Source organism: Phodopus roborovskii, unplaced genomic scaffold (assembly GCF_943737965.1).
Source record: "Phodopus roborovskii unplaced genomic scaffold, PHOROB, whole genome shotgun sequence".
NCBI lineage: Eukaryota > Metazoa > Chordata > Mammalia > Rodentia > Cricetidae > Phodopus > Phodopus roborovskii.
In genome coordinates this window covers 28,893,623-28,914,912 of record NW_026126517.1, presented here as the reverse complement: position 1 = coordinate 28,914,912, position 21,290 = coordinate 28,893,623, and the positions used below count along the sequence as shown (strand labels likewise).

General features: G+C 37.8%; 1 protein-coding gene across 1 annotated transcript in view; it reads right to left on the bottom strand.

Annotated features, from left to right (window-relative positions):
- The window catches only part of Arhgap20 (Rho GTPase activating protein 20), a 74,417-nt gene that overhangs the window by 44,347 nt on the left and 8,780 nt on the right, over positions 1–21,290 (bottom strand). Inside the window, 1 exon segment of the mRNA XM_051197457.1 lies at positions 12,960–13,042. Coding sequence (XP_051053414.1) covers positions 12,960–13,042 — 83 coding nt within the window.

Sequence of the window (21,290 nt, the reverse complement as noted above, 5' to 3'; positions counted from 1 at the left end):
CAATTAGTAATGTCCATATGAACATCAGTATAGGGTGCTAGAGTTGCATGGGTATAAACCTTGTAAATATAGTTTTCAGTTATTAAATGAATACTATATTTTGAAGTTAAATAATGTGATAGTTCTGGCTGAGTGGTTAGGAATGCTACAACTATTATAGAAGACCTGAGTTTGGTTCCCAGCACCCACATCTGTGTTCTTTCTGCATAATATTTCTACAGTCTTTTGTGTTTCCATTCAAATTTTAGGTATAGTACACAGCCATAGTGACAAGGTCAGCATAGTATTGGCACAAACACAGCCCACTGGAACAAATACCTAAAGACACGCCATCATAGCATATCTTACAGGCTTTTCCTGCTCTAAACTTAACATCTTTCATTACATCATTACTGTTTCACTTCACTGTCTCCTAAACCTTAAATAAAATAATAGTACTCTAAAATGGCTAGGCAAATGCTCACTATCATCCATCTGTACTGAAAGTCCTTTAATTAGATATAAAAACCATATTATATTAAAACATATACTTCACCCACATGTTAATGAAGAGTCAAAAATTCATTCTGGACAACTATGTGGTAATGTCAGAAGAAAGTGCGAGGTCTCCCACTTCACAGAGGAATCAGAAATGACTTCAGACCTTAAGTAATGATAGTTTTCTTACTTTCAATTATGCTTATGTGTGTGTTTGTATGGGTGACTGTGCCCTAGGAAGGGAGGCATCAGTTGGATACCTTGGAGCTTCAGTTACAGGCAGTTGTGAGCCACCTAATGTGGGTGCTGGAAATCAAACTCAGGTCCTCTGACCAGTCAGAAGCACCACTCAGCCATTCCTCCATCCTCCAGATTTAACATTTTTTGTGTTTGGCAATCACGAGGAACCATAGTATTAAAGTCATCATTCTCAAAATTATCTTCCTCGTGTTAAAATGATCAAAAGTTTAATCACAGCAATCACACAATGTTAAGTAATAGGTGATTTAGGTTCTATTTTACTCAACTTTTAATAATAAGAGAATAGTAGGGTTTTTTAATGTTTAGTGATGTATATTAAAGTGTGAAAAGCTAGGTTAAAAACCTGTGAGCAGCCCAGATTAAAAGCCAGATGAAATAAAAATTGAGAGTTCCACTGGTAATTTTTCAAAGTGATTCATGAACTGAAAGGACTGTGAAGAAATCTTAAATAAATGCCTTAGGGATTCTTTGCACACTAGCCATAAAGTTTGAAGTTTCTTTCTATGATCACAACTGTCTTAGGGTTACTATTGCTGTGATGAAAAACCATGACCAAAAGCAAGTTGGCGAGAAAAGGGCTTATTTGGCTTACACTTCCACATCATAGTTTATCATTGAAGGAAGACAGGAACTCAAACAGGGAAGGAACCTAGAGACAGGAGCTGATGCAGAGGACATGGAGAGGTGCTGCTTAATGGCTTCCTTCCCAGGGATTGCTCAGCCTGATTTCTTATAGAACCCAGGACCACCAGCCCAGAAGTGGAACTGCCCACCATGGGCTAGACCCTACCACATCAATCACTAACAAAATGCCCTACAGGCCTGCCTACAGCCTGATCCTATGGAGTAATTTTCTCAATTGAGGTTCCCTCCTTTCAGATGACTCTAGCTTGTGTTGAGTTGACATAAAACCATCCAGTACAGCAAATATTAATAATGTGGGATTTGAGTCAAATTTAAATCCTGGCTCTGTCATTTAATAGTTGTGCACTTTGACCTTTAAAATCTATGAGTCCAATGCTTTCATTTCTACAGATTAGGAGTAATTAAAAAGTATTTATTGCTTACTGAGGTTAAAAAATGTACTTACAGAACTTGGTACATAACAAAGGCACAAGAAGTTAAGTTACTAAAATTGAAAATCATGTGAAATTCAAAATCTTGCTCCATTAATATAAGACTTGGTACATCAACGTGGAGATTGATAATTACACAAGAGGAAAAAGACACTTTAATAAAGCATATGAAATCTCCACTGGCCAGGCGAGACAACCTGAAATTAATATGAGCCCTGAAGTGATACACTATAAAATTATACTTCACCATCCATAGAACATTTTGTATACTGGAGAGTCTCTACTCCAGATTTTTGATGTTAAGCTCAGAAGTGCACACAGTTTCAACACAGATATGTCAGGGGATATTATTATGACTCACACAGATATGTCAGGGCAGGGCATTCCACTACAAAGTCACCCCATTCTCTCAGTGTTTGCTGGACCTTAGGAAACAGAGTTGACTTTCATCTTATTTTCCTGTTTCATCTATTTTTCTTTTAATAAAAACCAGATAATTCTTAAGTCCAAAAAGAATTAGTCCATTTCAGTGACCAGGTGCACAAACATAGCTCTAAACTCATTTTTATATAATAAATGAAAAACATGTGTTTATCCAAGACAAAGGGGGAAAATACTGGGACAAAATCAGCAGGACAACAAGAAATTCATACTCAGAATTTAGCTGAAAATTACCCTTTGAAGACAATGGATCTTGAAAATCACTTCTTATAGTCATGATGATATGCAAATGTTACCTGAAGACAGGGTGTAGTTTACGAAAATTTTAGTAACACTCTCATAATTAATGTATGCAAAATACACCGTACTAATATCTATAAAATATACATTATTAATGAAATAACTCAGCATTAACTTTTACAAATGCAACTACAGATTTCAAAGACATTAAATAGATAGGAAAGTATTATGAGACAATACATGGCCATATAACTGATAACTTAGATGAAATAGAAAAAATCCTTAACTGTATCATACATTACAGCTTACTGAAAGGAAACAGTTCAGATATTCTTGATACAAAAACTTAATGTGATCACAGACTTCAGTAGCATACATACATATAAAGTAGACTTCTAGACCCAAGCCGCTTCCAAGGTGAATTCTACCAAACATGTAAGAGAGATACTACTACCTTCTTCATAATCTCTTTCCAAACAATGAAGGGAAAAGACTATTTTTAAGTTATTCACAAAATCTAGCATTATTATGATATCAAAGCCAAAGAAACAGCAAAGGAAACAACAGATCAATATCTTTTAGAAATACAGATCTAAAACATCAAAACTAGTTACAGAAATGGTATTATATCATGATATAGTAAGGCTTTGCTCAATAATATGGTGTTGCTTTTACATAAAATCAATATAGTCTATGTAGTAATGAAGGGAAAATTTATATGACTGTTGAAAATTTATATGACTGTTGAAATCATGCTGCTTAAAATGTATTTGACAGAATTGAATATGCATTAAAAAAACCATTCTAGAAATGGCAGGGATGCCTTTTCTCTTCTCTTACTATCGGGGAGAAAATGAAGTTGCCTGCTACTACCAGTCTCTCCATTGTACTGTGGACTGGCTAGAGAAATCAGAGTCTGAAAAGGAGACAGAGGATGTTCAGATCAGAGGGAAGCAGCATGGGTATTGTTCATGCGTGGCACAGTCTATGTAGAGCTCCATGGCAGTCACTAAAAATAACTCAAGCTAATAAGTGAATTTAGACACACCTTAGAATAAGACCAATACTAAAAAGTCAAGGATATTCTGTATATAGACAACAAACATTCAAAAATGAAGTAAAATGTTAATTTTTGCCCAGACTACTATTAGTGAAGAGCTACCACTACCACTATTAGCAGCAATGTTACAAAAATTGACACGCACATTAACACATTTACATGGGTCCTAAAGTAAACAACAAGAAATACGAAAATCAAAACAAAACAAAATTTAAAAAAAAAAAAAAACAACAGTGAAGTTGAGGGATTTGCACACCACCCCTTGAAAATGTTTCAAAGCTCTTATTATTGGGATAGTGTGATATCAGCATGAGTAGTACTGAGTATAGAAGGAGCTGTGTCCTGGATACAACAAAATGACTGTTTGACCAAGAAGGAAAGGAAACTGTTACAAAAGTGTGATGGAAGTAACTGGATAACCATATGTAATAAACTAAAATATTGACCCTCATTTCTTATGATATATAAAAATGATCCAAAGTGAACCATAGTCCTAAATGTAAACTTTTCTAAAATAATGCACAACAAATGTAAAAAGAGTTGACAGAATATAGCAGAAATGTGTAAAAAGAAATGACAGAACACAGCACAAAGGTGTAAAAAAAAAAAAAAACAAACAGTAAGCAGGACTTCATTAAAATTTAAAATCTGGCTCTTTGAAGGAAGCTGTTATGAGGGAAAAAATAACCAGCTATATGCTAGGAAAAAAAAAAAAAACACAAAGCATATGCCAAGCAAAAGACTGGCATCTAAGCTGCTGCATGGAGATCATGGAAACAGTCTATCAGCATTGTATCATTGGTAATAACTGTTCACATCTCACTGAGGACTTAAGATGTGGCTGGCATGAGCGCAGAACCGAATCTGTGACATTCCAGTTGATTATACTGTCCATAGTGGCTATCTTATCAGAGAGTACAAATTTGGAACATATAAATAACACTCAAAACTCAGCAACAATCCAAACAATTCAGTGAAATTCAAAATCAAGACACATAAACTAGCATTCTACCAAAGATGATACAGATATTAAATAAGCTGATGAAAAGATGCTCAAAATCATTAAAAAGCAGAGAAATGAAAACTGAATCAATAAGAGATAAAATGACATAACACACAAGACTGCTCATTATTAAAAAGCTTGACCATATCAGTGCTGACAAGGATAGGTACATGTGTGGCTACTGGTAACATAAAATGGTATAGCCACCATGTTTATTTGTGTGTGTGTGCATGTGTGCATGTGTGCATGTGCGTATATACCTGGAATATGTTCATGCCATGGGAAGCAAGTGGAGATCAGAGTACATCTTTCTGGTGTTAGCTCTCTCCTTCTACTGTATGGGTTCTAGGGATCCAACCCAGGCCATGAGCCTTAGTGGCAAGTGTCTTCATGCACCAAGTCATTTTGCAGGCCTGAGCACAACCACTTTGGAAAATAATTTGACAGTTTCTTAATGCATACACCTAACTTACAATCCAGAAAAATGTACTTACTGATACTTACTTTAAAATATAAGCAAATAGAATGCAAATACATGGAAATCAAATGTACATGAATGTACAAAGCAACTTTAATTGTTACACACTAGAAATACCTCTGTTGTCTACCAGCAAGTTAAAAGACATAAGTGAAGGTAAACTCAGACTCCAATATTATGCATCAGTAAAGAGTAGTATAGTATTTTTATATTTTTTGTTAAAGTCTCAAAAGTAGACAAAACTCTGTGGCATCACACCAATCACTGACTGCCTAAGTGTGGGTAGAGGACTCATGAGAGGGTGGATACAAAGGCCCACAAACAACCATTGGAGGTTCCTTACTGACCGTGGTGTTGGCTTCAGGTTTGTATAGCAAGATAAAATCCATCACACTGTAGGTATGTGTGCTTGATTATATACAGCTACTTAAATCTTAAGGAAAACAAAAATAAACCAATGAAGTTCAAAGAACACAGCAGAGAAGAGCAGCAAAACAAAAAGCTGGTTCTTAGAAAATATAAATAAAACAATGTCTTTAGCTAAATAAAGAATACTGAACATTATCAGTATCAGGAATGAAAAGGACATAATTGCAGTTCTTGCACACTTTAAAAACATCAAGGCATATTTTGCTTCAAAAACAAGATATTAGGATTAAATTGGTGGCAAGGGTGAAACAGACATATCTCTTTAAAGGCACAAATTAAAAAACTGAATGCTCCAATAATTCTGCATATTAACTATTCAAGAAATTAGCATAATAATTCAAGATATTTGTGGAGAAGAAAACACACCCTTAAATAACATCACTGATAAGTCCCACTGAACGTTTTCAGAAGAAATAGTAGTGTTCCCCTATACCCTCAGTTAGAAAGAGGAGACGGCTTCTTTCCTGGGGAGTCTCCCCATAGGGCTGATATGATGAGACTTTCCTCACCTGTCCCTAAGTCACATGGTCAGAGAAGAGATTGAGAGCAATTGAGAGTGGAGGTCTGTCTTTAGAATCTCATTTCAGTGGCAACACCATTTTCTGCTAAAACCTAATGGTTATGCAGTGCAATTTTGACAATCAGACAAGCCTATGACCAGCAAGAGGCAGAAGTCACAAGGGTGGCGGCACTGTAGGAGTTGGCTGACGAAAACAGCCAAGCGATCCCACAGAAACAAATGTTCAGTCTTTTCCTTAAAAGACATTGCTACTTATTTCTCACTCATATAACACACACTCATTTTCAGAGGTACCCAAATGTATAAAAGGGCATAGGTTAAATAAAAACAGTTTTGTACATGTAGGTGAAACATTTTCTCATGGAATTTAAAAGCTAAGTAAAAAAGGTATTTATATATAAAATGAGAGAGATGTAAGAACCACACATACCATTTCTATTCTGTATGTTACTGAGTTACTGTGTGTGCATGTCAGAGAGAGAGAGAGAGAGAGAGAGAGAGAGAGAGAGAGAGAGAGAGGGAGAGAGAGAGAGAGAGAGAGGAAAGAGAGACATGTATGTATGGGGTTGATGATCATTATCTTCCTCAGTCGTTCTTCACCCACCTTGCTTTATGAGACAAGGTCTCTCACTGAACCCAGAGCTCACCTATTCAGCTATACTAGCTGGTCAGCTAGCACTAGGGATACCCTTTGTCTCCACCTCCCCAGAGCTGGGATTCGAAGTGTATAGTGATGAGTAAGGCTTTCAAAGTAAGACCTTTACCAACTGAGCTACTACCTCCTCAGCCAATCATTTGGACTTGCAAAACTTTAATGGGTAAAGTCACACACATGTGCCTGTTACCACAGTGCTGCAGTGAGTAGGAGTGTGTGGCAGAGATAAAAAGATCAGAGGGGCTTGCTGGCTATCGGCCTAGTTCCAGTTACAGTGAGAGACCCTGCCTGGCTCAAGGGAATAAGGTTGAGAGCAACAAGTTGGATACTCTGTGTCCTCTTTTGGTTTCCAGTTGCATGCACAGGTATACACACACACACACACACACACACACACACACACACACACACACACACACACAGGGGGAGAGATTTTCTTTGAGATAGGGTCTCACTTATACAGCCTTTACTGTTCTGGAATGCACTATACAGAACAAGCTGGCCTCAACTCATAGAGATGTTTCAGCCTCTGCCTCTAGAGTACTGACTTCAAAGGTGTGTACCACTACATTTGGTGACACAGAGAAATTTTAGAACCAAAAATTGTAGAATTGGAGGATGGTTATAAAGAATATGAAAGACTCAGTCAACTAATTTTCTCAAACCTTCAGACCTTCTATATAATTGATGATAAGGAGAAGCCCCAAGGAACAGAAAGAACAAGTAGCTCTGCCAAGATTAAGTGGAGCAGGTCACTAGAATCTATGAGCGTTGTCTTCTTATAGTAGGAACAATGAACAGGAGAACCAATGGTATTGGCCCCTAATATAGGGGAACCAGGCCAATCCACGGCTTTCTCAGAGGCACTGATGAAAGAACAAAGGGAATGACAGTTCTGTGCCCTTGCCCAGGAGCAGACTTGTCAAGATCTGGTCTGGGGCTGGGGCCAAGGCCTTTGAAGGAGTTAGGAATTTGGATCCCAGGAACCCCTGTTTTCTCCTCTGAAGGGCTATGGCTATCAGTTTTAAGGCAGCTGCGCCTGAGGTATCCTGTGTTCTCTTTGTCAACATGGTTTGATTTAGCTTTCTGCTAAATCCCCAGAAATGGGATATAAGATGCTATACTTCCTAACAAACTTGCTTGGCATAGGCTGATGGCTTACATAAACTCTCCTGGTCCCAGCTTTCTGACTTCTTTGTTTTCTCATCTCTGGTCCTTCCCCTTGATACCTTGCTGTTTGGGACCCTTATTCATGTGGGTTCTGGTCAGATGACATAATAAATTGACAAGCATTAAATCAACATATATTTAATTACTCAAAAATTATCCTTCCTACCAGAGTTTATTTTTCCCCCAGTACTGACTGTTCAACACTTTCTCAGATAGTCATGGGCTATTACTCAGCTAAGTAAGAATGGAATTATGTATTTAATCCAACTAATGTTTGTGCATAAAACATAGACTTTGAAGAGTAGATAATATGGTCCTGCCACTTAGTCCAGTTGGAAAGATTATAGATTATGGACATCTATGTCACTCAGATACTAAGACACTATGTGTCTGGAGACTAAACCAGTTTGATAAGTGTGTTTAACAAAAGCTTACGTTGTAACTGTAATATGTAAAATGCATTATAATAGCTATAAGGAAGGTAATGTCCAAAGAGGAGGAATAGCTTGCCAAAATTCTCATAGACCTTAAGAAGAGTCAGAGCTCAGGCCACAAAAGTAGTTCATTGTTCTAAAGGAAAACCAATCATAAAATGCCAAAAGTATTCTGGAGAACATTAGCTTTCAGCTTTACAGGGTAGAGAAGTATGCAGTTCAATACAGCAATGACACCCTAGGACAGCCTGCTATCCTTGTAACCAGCACAAGAAAGAGTAACTCAACATCTGCTGGTGCCAAAAGGAAAGACAATACCGAGTCATAACTGCAATGAACAAATGAATTCAAGCTGGGATGAAGAAATCACATGCATGTGCCATTCTATGAGAACAAAAATAAGCTAGTTTCACCTTGTCAAAGCCCTCTAGAACATAGAAGAACTAATATAATCTTCTCAGGATCCCCCAGATTATGCCACAAGAAACACCATGAATGCATACATTGAATCATTTCTGAAGAACAGAAACTGTTAACCCAGGAGACTCATTCCAACAGCAAGATTGAATAAAGAGGAAGTAAGTTCATAGTTCTCCATTTCCTGACTGTGAATACAATCTGACCAGCCAATTCTTTTTTAAAATGCCCATCTCTGCCTTAACCTTTATCATTTCTTTCCATCTACCCCATTTGTGCTTGGCTTTTTGTTTCTATAGCTGCTGCTGTTTCTTTTCTTCTCCTCCTCCTCCTCTTCCTTCTCCTCCTCCTCCCTTCTCCCTTCTTCCTCTTCTATAAGGTGAAAGCCTGTGACTATACGTGTTCCTTCTGGAACTTTCCTGGATGTATACCAGAAGTTCTGAAAGGTTGTGCTATCATTTTCATTTACTTTAAGTTTTATATTTTCCTGCTAGATTTCTTCAATGACTCATTCTTTGCTCAAAAGAGTTTTGTTCAGACTCCAAAGATTTGTGCATTTTTTTGTGGGTTTTGCTTACTGCAGATTGACAGTTTTACTCTATGATGGTCTGATAAGATATAGGGAATTATTTTAATTTTTTGTATTTGTTAAAGATTGCTTTTGTGGTCTTTCATGTAACTATTTTAGAGAAGGTTCCATGGGCCACTGGCAAGAATGTGTCTCCACTAATTGCTAAGGGAATATGCTCTAGATATGTGTGCAATCCAGTCCATCTATGGTGTGTTAGCTCTGGAGTGTCTGTGCTCAGTCTTAGTTTGGAAGACAGATGTAAAGATGGGCATTGGGTACTGGAGTTCTCACTATTACCATACTGGGGCCTATCTGAGTTCTCATGCCTTTCAGTGTTTGTTTTATAAAACTGAGAGTGTCATGTGTGATGTAAAAAATGTTAAAAAATTGTTTCCTTTATTAAAATGCAATATTTTCTTCACCACCCCTGATTCACGAATGTTAGGAGCCTACTTCATCCAGCACCAGCTTGTTCATTGCTATGATGTGCTGCTTGGTACACTGCCTTCCTTCCTTTTCCCAGATTTTTTTTTTTTTTTTTTTTTTTTTTGTGACTTTATCAGGGAGGTGTCTTTTTTGGAGACAAAGAGTCAGTTGGATCTTGTTTTTATAATCTAATTAGTGTTTGTCTTTTAACTGAGGGGTGAAGGCCATTTACACTCAAAGTGATTATTGAGAGGGCTCTGGTACTTCCTAGTCTTTTGCATTTAATGCTCTGGTTGGATTAGCAGTACTTCCCTTCTTCCTTACCTGTTAGTACCAAGAGCTTTCTGGCTCACTGTATTAGCAGGATGACTCCCTCTTGGCTTTCTCTTGTTATTCCTCGTATGAAACTACCTTTTCCTATGTTCTGTGGCTAAAATTGTTGTTTTCCTTCTGTGTGTAGTATTGCTTTAAGTAGTTTCCACAGTATTGGTTTGGCTGTGACAAATTACCTTAATATGTATTTGCCTTCTGTCACATTCCCCTTTCTTCTCAATTTTAAGTGATAATCTTGCTGGATTGATATAGAGATCTTAGTTGAGAGTCACTTACTTTCAGGGCTTGAAGTAATGCTTTGCTGATGAGTGAGAACTTTGAGGAGAGATGTTTGTTATCTGCTGTCTCTGCCTTTGAATGTGACTTGGTGTTTTCCTTTACAGCTCTTAATTTTTGTTTCTTTGCTTTGTGTTTTTGAGATTTTAATGATAAGTAGGAAAAGAGATTCTTCTCTACTTGTGCTTTATGTGGATTCAAAATGCCTCTTGGAGATCCATTTTTTTTTTTCCTTCTAGGTTTGGGAAAATTTCTGCTAAAATTTCATCAAATAAACTGTTCTGTCTCTAGATGTTATTTCAATCTTTTCTTCTACTGTATGAGCTATTAGGTTTGTTCTCTTGAACCTATTACAGAGGTATTGGAAACCTAGTCACATTCATCAGGTTTTATCTTCTCATATCTTAGAGTAGATTGCTGTTTTGACTTCATTCTTCACCCAGGAATCTGTTCTTGGTTTCTTTTTTTTAAATATATATACATATATATATGTATATATATTAATTATATAATTATAACATAATTATATATATAAATTATATAATATAGTTATATAATTATAACATAATTATATATATAAATTATATAATATAATTATATAATTATATTATTATATAATTAATATATATAATTAATATATATATAATTTCTTTATTGATTCTTTGGGAATTTCACATCATGCACCCCAATTCCATTCACCTCCCAGTACCCCTATATCCTCTCCTCACCCCTGCAGCACCGCCCAAAAGAAAATTAAAAAAAATCAAACCAAAACAAGCAAGCAAAAACAAAAAAAAACAAAAGCAAGAACAAAACAAACCAAAAAACCCTCTTTTCTTCTCCTTTTCCTCCTCTTCACCACCTTTTCATGTCCTGGTGTCATTGGCAGTGGTGTCACACAATATATCCTTTTGTCCAATCAGCTTGACTAACAAAGTTCATTGCAAAGATTCACTGATTGGTTCAAGGCCTCTGGTTTCTGCTACTGGGTCCTCCCTGGAACTCCCAGGGGCTGGCTCGGGATGGCGCTCTGATTTCATCATACAAGGTTCCTATGGCCCCCTGAAGTGACACAGGCCATAGACATCAACAAAGACCCCTCCTGGGGCTAGACCAAGGTCCCAGACATGGCCCTCAGCAGAAGCTCCCCCACATGACAGATCAGGATGGCTCTGGTGGCAACAAGGCTCCCTGACACCAACAAGGCCACAGGTTGCAGCCTCAACCCTGGGCTTCCATGTGACTTTTGGTGGCCACATGGGCCTCAGACTTCAACATAGACCCCAGCCATGTAGGACCACAGATTCAGACATGGTCCTTGTCAGCAACTAGGTCTGGATGTCCCCACTGCCCCAGGTGGCAGTACAGGTTGTTCAGCAAGGCCCCAGCAATAGCGAGACACCAACATGGCTCCAGGACTTGGGTGTCCACACTGCATTCAATGGTAACAGGAGCCTGGGACATCAACACAGACCCTGGCTGCAGCAGGGTCATGCTTCTTGGTTTCCAGATGATACTTCCCACTGTGTTTTTTATTTGATGGTTCTCTCATTTCCAGAATTTGTTTACACAGATTCTTTGCTTAGTCTCATTTTCCTTTCTGATTTTCCCTCCATGTTTTTGAGTTTCTCCCCACAGACCAGTTCATCCTCTGTGGTACTACCAACTGATTTTTTTTTTTTTTTTTTTGGTGGAGGGGGTACAGTTAAAAAGAGTACAAAGTATAATTATCTCCTGGTGTACAGCACAGCCGCATTTATGGAAAATGCAGTATCGTTTAAAATACATAAAAACACCGTGTTTCTATATAAAACATTCAGATTTTCGGTATGAACAACACACACAATCTCTCTTCACAAATATGCTGTGTGTGGGACATTCAGAAGGGACACCAGCACTAGACTAGACCTTGCTGGATGCTCTCTGTCTTTCCTGGTCTGTGCTCCCTGCCCTCTGCATTTCCTCAGAAAATTCAACCCACCACACATTTCCAAAGTGTCCCCTAGAGGTTACCATCAGGGAATGGAATAATTTTTTAAGTTTCAATACCTTACATCAGTGATATTATAAATGCTTCGCTGGGCTTGAAGACGATGTCTATCTACTGACCCTGAGCTCAAAGCCTCTTTCAGCTGAGTACCCCATGAGTGCCCATTAATACATTTCATTTAAAATGAAGAGAACTAGCGAGAGCTATACTGATAACTGCTTTCCTATCTGTACCCACCTCCCCTAAAAAGACCCCTCCTGTGCTTTCTAGGTACCAGGATCAAACTGTGAAGATGAGGTCATTTTCTCTCACCCATACTAACACAGAAGTATGCTACAGCAAATATCTAAAGTCACTTACATATGGCACTAAAGTACTTTACTGCTTTTTTTGTTTTGAAGAGCATCTTCCTAATTCAGTTTTGATTAGGCACCTATTGAATAAAGTAGTTTATCTTTCTTGGTTCACCCAATGATGACAGTGTATGCATTTAGGACACAGGTCAGAAACAACCTGGTTTGAGAACTGAGAAAAATATGATCTAAATATTTTGAACATTTCATTAAATAGGATTAGAAATTTATCCTTTTCTCAAAAACATGTTATGGCCATATAGATGCATTGTTAGGTTAGCACACCGCTTGTAAAAGCAGCATGTTTACAGTAAATAGAACAGTAAATGTAAAAAAGCCTTGCACGCACCTGGTGCTGGGCCGCTTCTGTAAGGCTTTGTCCAGGATAAGGGATGGGGCGCTCCTCCTCCTTTCTGCCAGTGTTTTCATTTTCTGTTGAGGAAAAAAAATCATCAAAATAAAGACCAGATGGCTTGTGAAGGAAGTAAATGTTGGGTTTTCAATCTAATTTTGCAAGTTTTGTCTTGACTATCAAAGAGTCTGTAGCCTCCATTAAGGCTCTAAAATGCTACACCTAAAATAGGATCACAAGTATCAATATGAGCTACAGGCAGTTTTTCTTGCCAGGGAATAAGGAAAACATCACCATAGCCTTTTTATACATGCTAAATGCCAGAGCTGTGGTTCTCAACCTTCCAAATGCTGGGACCCTTTAATATAGCTCCCAACCCCAACCATAAAATTATTTTCATTGCTACTTCATGACTGTAATTTTGCTACTGTTATGAATTGCTATGTAAACATGTGATATGCAGGATATCTGATATGTGATCCCTGGGAAAGGGCCATTTGTCCCTCAGATGAGTCACAATCCACAGGTTGATAACAGCTGTACTAGATTGCCATGGGCCATTTTATTTATATTCCAAGGTATCATTGGGGGGGGGATATAATTTTGACTTGATTTTATGGTGATCATATGTTCTCAACAAAGCTTCCGTGGAAGAAAAGATTTTGAGAGGAAGGAGAAGCCAAAACCACAAAACAAAACAGGATTTATTGATTTTTATGTGTACAAGTACTTGCTGGCATGTGCCTATGTGTACCTTATACCATATACATGTAGTGCCCATGGAGGCCAGAAGAGAGCTTCAGATCCATTGGAACTGGAGTTACAGGTGTTGTGAATCACCTTGTAGGTGCTGAGAATTAAATCCTGGTCCTCTCTGCAGCCTACCAATCAGACTCTTAAGTAGACATGTAATCAACTTGTGGTTTTATTTTACATTTAAATATTTGCACAAATGGTTACACTTGTCTTCGTTAATGTTTAATAAAAAATGTCCTTTATTTAGGTAATTTAAAAGTAGTTAAGAACTTGATACTTCAAGTTCTCTATTTTCAATAACCAAAAATTTGTGGTGAATGAGGATATATTCAACATGAACTATCAGGATAATTGTTCTCTAATTAAAGACTATGAATGTTAACAGCTGTGGATACAGTCAGAGAGCCTGCTTCTAGATCAGTAAGATTAACGGGAGTCACAAACAGCCATGACTAAACTTCGGACCATACCACAAAAGCCATTCTACCTGCCATATTCCAGCCTGGCCAGAGGTCTCACTTACTGCCCAAGAGTTTGGAATAGCCATCTTTGGAAACTGGACCTGACTCAACAGTAACCATACAAGACTAACAAGCTGGCTCAGTGACAGCATCTCATTAAGTGTCACAGAAGAGCCAACCATTTCTTCTGTAATAACCTTAAGATACTAACATGGGGCAGCAGACTCATCATCTAGTTGGATAATAGCCTTCTTTAGCATGATTCGTCCTCCAAAATTTCATCATGTTCCTAGGAAATCTCTCAAATTATTGATGTCACTATTACTTTGACCTCATTACTGGGGTTCACCTCACCTTTGTTTCCCATGTAGATACTGTAACCCCAAATCTCCCAAACACTCACGACACTGCAGCTGAAGCAATTATGTAAAATGATAAAGACCGGGAAACAAATGAGTTAAGAAAAAGAGAATACCAGACACCTAGGTCAGGCATTGTTGACTATGAATCAGTTACAGGTCCCAGGTTACACAGAGAAAGAAATTCTGCACGTTGTGTACTTGGTGCCTCCCTTTACAGAAGTAGCCTATAGATTCTCAAACACCTACCCTTCCCAATCACAGTGATTTCAACAACCTAGTTCATATATTACAGCGTTTGAGGTCCAGCTCACTGTGTTCATTAGCCATGCCTCTCATCAATGTAGGTCACTATGACTTTCTTTCTATGTGAAGAGAGTACTGGAAGACTAATAAAGGTGCTGGTTAATAATATGCATCAAAGCTGTTCAGATTTCTTTTTTTCAAGATTCCATTTCTTCTGGCTTTGTCTTGGTCTCTCTTCCTCATCTGGACTCCCCTATTCATTTTTGTTATTGTCATATTTGAAATGTGAGCAATCCTGCTGGCCCTAGCAGAGGCAGCCCCTTGCTGCTGGTTTGACCTTGAGGGTTGATGACCTTCTCTGTGGGATCACCCCAGGGACCAGCTGCAGCAGCTTCTTGGCTACTTGCTGGTGTCCTCTGACATCACCATCAGCAGTCTTCCACATTCATGCATGACTTCTAACTCTGAACTCTGCATTCAGGTTGATCAAGATTTTGGAAAGAATTCAGAGGAGAGCCATAAAATGAATTAAAATGTGAAGAGAAGATCTTACCACCAAAAAAAAAAAAAATCCTAACAATGAGATTCTCCATTCAGAAATGAACAGTTTCCACATTGGTACAGCACTGTTTCACATAGGAATGGGCATCCATGTGGAAGACAACGCAGTGGAGAGTGGGAAAGACCCATGGAAAGAGATGGGGGGGGGCTTGGCTAAGGGTATTTAAAAATTCACAAAAGCTGTGAACTAATTTTTTCACAGAATTTCAAAGAATCTGAAATGGATTCCTTAGGAATCCAATGACTAACAAACTATCTGACTTAAGGACATATTTCTAAGAGAGTTGTAAAACATGCGAATGGCAATTTGAAAAATGGTGACATGTTCCTTTGTAAATGTATTTTTAAATACAGATTTTTTCATGAAAACAACATGAAAGAATGTTTGTATACACAGTGATTAGACTGTGTTCTAGGTAACACGGAACTGTTAGATATCTGAAGGGTCAAATACTGACTTTACTCACCTCATCCAGCTACATTTATACTGAAGGGGATGCAATAAAATTGCAGACAGAAGACTACCATTGCTTCAGGTCTTAAACTCAGATTTCACTCCTGATGGAGTTATGAAATCCAAGACAATCCAATACTTTCTATGGGCTTCTATTGTCTAGGAAACAAGAACATTTGAACTGCACTGTTTCTTAGTTCATTAGATGTTTTCATTTCTGATAGTCTCCTTGAATTAAAAAACAAAACAAAACAAAACAAAAAAGAGGAAGAGAAGAGAAATACAGGAAAGGAGGAAAAATATCATGTGAACCAATTGGGATTCACAGGATTCCATTTGTCCAGAAGCATGGGGCTGACTCTAGGAGCAGCTGATATAACTGAAAGTATAATGAATTAGGTGTTATTTCGTTCAAAATCCATAGATCTCCCTTGCTTTTGTATGAAAACTAAAGATCCAGGGTCTTTGAAACTACAAAATCACTGCTCTTTTCTTATGTAACAAGGACTCAGATTTTCTACTTGTTTATAACAAGAAATTCAACATATTGGAGGGAGATGAGACTTGATTCCTTTATAAATATATAGCCATGCAAGCTTGTCAGATCAGACCACACTAGACTGACAAAATTTACAGCTGTTCTAGGGTTAATTATGACTTGATTCTATGAGAAACCAATAGTATTTCAAACAGTGTATATTTTGTTGGCTTATGAATTACTATTCCGATTATCACTATTTTCTATTTTTTTCTGAACTGAAGTGTTTAATGTTTAGAGCGAGGTGACATCATACTAGTGGATGGTTAGGAAGGAAGGGTTTTTAAAAAGGTAATATTTTATCTTAAAAATAAATTAAAATGTTCAAAGAGAAAAATTCATAACCTATACATTAAATTAAAATAAACTGTATATTTTGGAAATGAACTTCATATTTTTACCATTTATCTAGTGTGAAGCAGATCAAAAATTAACAAGAATTTTATGTGTTCTAAAAGACCAAACATGCATGAAATAGTATCTCTGTCTACACTGTCCCCAATAGGACAAGATCTTATAAGAGAAAGTATAAAAGAAAATAGTGACCATATTTTAAAACTTGTTTCTTTTTGCCTATAGCAACTTATTCAATAAGCCTAGCATGCACATTATGGAGAATGAAATCTTTGATTTTTATGCTGTCTCCTCTGAAGCTATATTTAGTTTGGCAGGTCAAAAAAACCATTCCGCCCAAGAGCAAATGGGCAGAGGTCACAACTGCAGATGAGAATGAAAAGCATGTAATTCATGTTTTGGTTTGTATTTCAAAAATAACTCAAAGCTTTAGTGATGTTGCCAACTAATCTGCAAGACATTTCCCACCCTAAGTCGTTTCTATCAGCTGAATTCGCTCTACATTTAACTCTCTGTTCCCTTCTCAATGTGCTATGTAAATGTTATACAACTTTTGTTGTTGTGACATTATCTCTCTGCCCCTTTCTAGAGAACAGGGATTACCATCCCTTTCAAACTTGCCCTTTTTCTTCAGCAATGATTTCTTGAAACTCAACTCTGCATTCCTAAAGCTTAGTGTAATGCGTGGCATAGACTATATAGTCAATATAGAGGGGAATAGAGTGACCACACCCAACACACCATCCCCAAACACATACACAAGAAAATAAACACCCAAGCACAATGATCATCCCTATAATCCCTCCACTTGAGAGGAAGATCGCTGTGAGTTAGAGGCTAGCAAAGGCTACACTGCGAGGTCCCATTGGAATAAGGAAAACAGAAGGAAGGGAGGGAGGAAGAAATGGGAGCATTGTGAAATGGGGGCATTTGAAAAGGAATTAGACAGGAAATGGCATTGCTGTTAACTGGAAGCTACTCTTTAAGTGCCATGTTACCATCATATTGTGCTACTTGGTGAATATCTGTCTGACGATTTAGCAAAGATTCATAACCTGTCAACAAACTGCCAGGTTAACTGGATAACTATATGCAAAGGAAGGAACTTAGGGTTGTATCTCACATCACATACAACTATTAACTTGAAAGTGATGTAAGGTGTGTGTTAATATAAAAATCCTACAAAATACAAGCTATCTGGATCACTTTTAATGAGGCAACCAATTGTTTCTTCATTGTAATACCACAAACACAAGCAACAAAAGAACAAAGAACAAAACCAGTAAACTGGGCACTGTTAATATTGAATACTTGTACAGAATGGAGACCTTTCATAAATTATATTTATGTTAAGTGACTCATAACTAGGATATATAAATAGCTATTAAAACTCCAACTCAGTAATAGAGGCAAATTACCCAAGTGGTAAAATAAGTAATGATTTCTGCAAAGTCATATGAACACACATGAAAAATTGTTTGACAACATTAGCTACCAGGGAAATAAAAGCCACAATGAGCTCCTGATTCATCCACATTAGGATGGCAGCAATAAGAAAGACAGTTTTCTGTTTACTGAGACACTGGACTCCTACACACTGCTGTCTCATTTCAACTTGGGGCAGCTACTCTTGAAAATAGTTCAAAGTCCCACAAAAGGTCAGCTTTTTCGTGTGTATGATTCAGCAATTTATACCAAGGTATATGGCCTCAAGAGAAATGAAAATGTGTGTCCACATAAAGGTTTGTACACCAATGTCCATAGCAGCATCACAGAAACAACTATATGTCTACTGAGATTATGAATAAATAAGCACAATGTCACAGGTTTACACATGAACATTACATAGTAATAAAAGAAGTACTGATAGGTGCTATGACATGTCATGCCTGGACCTTGAAAACTTATGCTAATTTAGGCAAAACAGTCACAAAAGACCACATATTATGGGTTCCATTTATAGAAGCTGCTCAGAACAAGAGACCCTGCAGAAACAGAATGTAGATTAGTGTTTTGTATATTGGAGTGTGGGAAGATGAGACATTGGGAGATGGCTGAGAGTTTCACTGTTCCTTTTTGAGGTAGTCAAAGTTCCCTAAGACAAATGCATAATTAAAGAACCAATCTAGAAACCAGTGACTTGTACACTCAAAGCAGGTGAGCTATATAGCCTTTTAATCATGTGTTTAATTAAAAAAGTTAAAAAAATCCAACTATCTGTCTATTAAACTATTAGGCTCTGTCCAAGCAAACTGCTTCATGACCAGAAGTTTCCTGTCACAACCATATGAAGTATACTGAATTGACACAGAGAACTGATGCTTTGCTCTTTGTGTGGAATGGCCCAGTTGCTCTCTAATCAAACTCCAACTGGCCTGCCCATTTGTTAGAGTTTGCTGCCCACTACCCCTTCAGTGTTCAAGTGGCAAGTCATCAAAAGGGTGGCTAGCATGGGTGTAAAAGTGAACTTATAAACAGGTGGTTTAAGGAGAGAAAAGGAAAGAGTTGTCATTTGCAGCAACTCAGAAAGCATTTTTTTTTTGATCCAGAATATTTTTATATTTTACTGCTTAAAAAGTTATTCAGTAAAGGAAAGAAAAAAATATACTTCTTTCCAGTATAGCCTTTCTCAACCTATGGGTCATGACCTCTTTGGTACACCTTACAGTAGCAAAATTATAGTTATGGGGTAATAATGAAAATACTTTTATGGTTGTGGGTCACCACAACATGAGGAACATGAAAGAGTTGCAGCATTAGGAAGGCTGAGAACCACTGCCCTAGTGTTTTCTAGCAAAGAATACTGGGTCATTCAGTATGTTTACCTCTTCTAAAAATTATTTAATTTTAATATTAAAGGAGTTGTCAAATTTGCCTCTATTCTCCTCCCTGTAACTCTTCTCCTATTCCAACCACTATTCCCTTCAACCTTCTTGTGTTCTTAAAACCACCACCACCACCACTACCACCACCACCACCACCACCACAACAACAAAACAAATCAACCCACTAAGTCCACTTAGTGCTGCATGTTGGTGAATGCAGGGCCATTTGCTCGAGCATGGGCTGCATCCTCAAGGAAACCTACCCAACATCTCCTAGCAACCATCAGCAGCCAATAGCTCCTCAGCTAGGAGTGGGACTACAGACCCAGACCCCATCCATTTTTGCATGTTGTCTGGCAGTGACTTTGAATTCATGTGTATATCAGCCTTGTCATGTCCAGAAAACACCATTTTAACATAGTCATCCACCACTTCTGGCTCTTAAAATCTTTCTTATCCCTCTTCCAAGATAATCCCCATGGCTTGTGAGGAAGAGGTATTACATAGATGTCCCATTCTGGACTAGCCAGAATTTATGGGTTTAAAGGTAATTATTTAGAAGACAGTTTGGTACTATGTCCATTTAGCAGAATAATAGTAATAGGGTTTTTACTACGGACTATGACTTACCCACTTACAAGTTCTTGGGATGATTAAAAGAACCAGTCATGAGTTTCATTTTGTGGTCTTAAATTCAATCAGAAAATGGTTGGTTACCCCCATAACAATTATGCAGCAATGTCACTAGTAGGCATGTGTTGCTAGGCCAGTCATCATTGTAGCTCATAAGGTTCACAGTTGGGTACAACTAATATTTCCCTTTTTCCTATGGTAATGTCCATAGCATCTGCCAGCATTGTGAAAGCTAGCCAGTTGTGATGACACTTCCAGGTTGGTAACAGTTTTACTCCTCCATGTTCGCTGATCCAAGTATGTAGTGTCTTTGTCAATAAGACCTTACTACCATCCTAAAAGCCATGACAATAGTGTGGTGTGGTGTGGTGTGTGTGTGTGTGTGTGTGTGTGTGTGTGTGTGTGTGTGTGTGTAGATGGGTCTATGGGACCTTACTAATCAACAACTCATAAAAGAGAACCACATATCTGGCATTGGGGTTTTTATTTGACAGCCTATACCATTGGAAGAGGCATTGTGGGCCCTTCCCCATTATAGGATAAGTCCATTTAAACTATGTTCATGCTTATAAGTGAAAGAAGCTTCAGTAGTAGTAAGTTTCCACTGGGATTTTTCAGGGTCTTTAGAAAGAACTTCTACTCATTAGACTTTCAATTTCATGTCGACCAAGTGCAATGGCACTGTCTTATTTCCCTCCACATCTGAATCCAGAGAGGGCCATTCTTAGCTTTCCCAGTGAATAAACAGAAATACATACTATCAAAAGAAAGAAATGAGATCAAAGATTTACGTCAGAGGCACATTACAATTTCTCATGGTTTGTTTAGAGATAAAATTCCAGCATTTCAATCAAACGTCACAGAAATGGTGCCAACATCACCTTTGAGCATTCAAAGTGAGCAAGAGTAACATTAAAATGAGAGATCTGAGGGAATTGTTTTAAAGAGGCACAGGTTTTCACAGCTAGAGAAATACTGGATCAAATTTACAAACTAGCCTACTCAAATCTACCTCCTAATCCTTTTGTGGCTTGTTTGTGCAATTCCGTGAGCAGTGAACTCTCTCATTCCCTGTATGCTTGCAGTATGTATTTGTGGAGATGTACTCAAGCCACAGCACAATTATAGTTCAAAAACATTG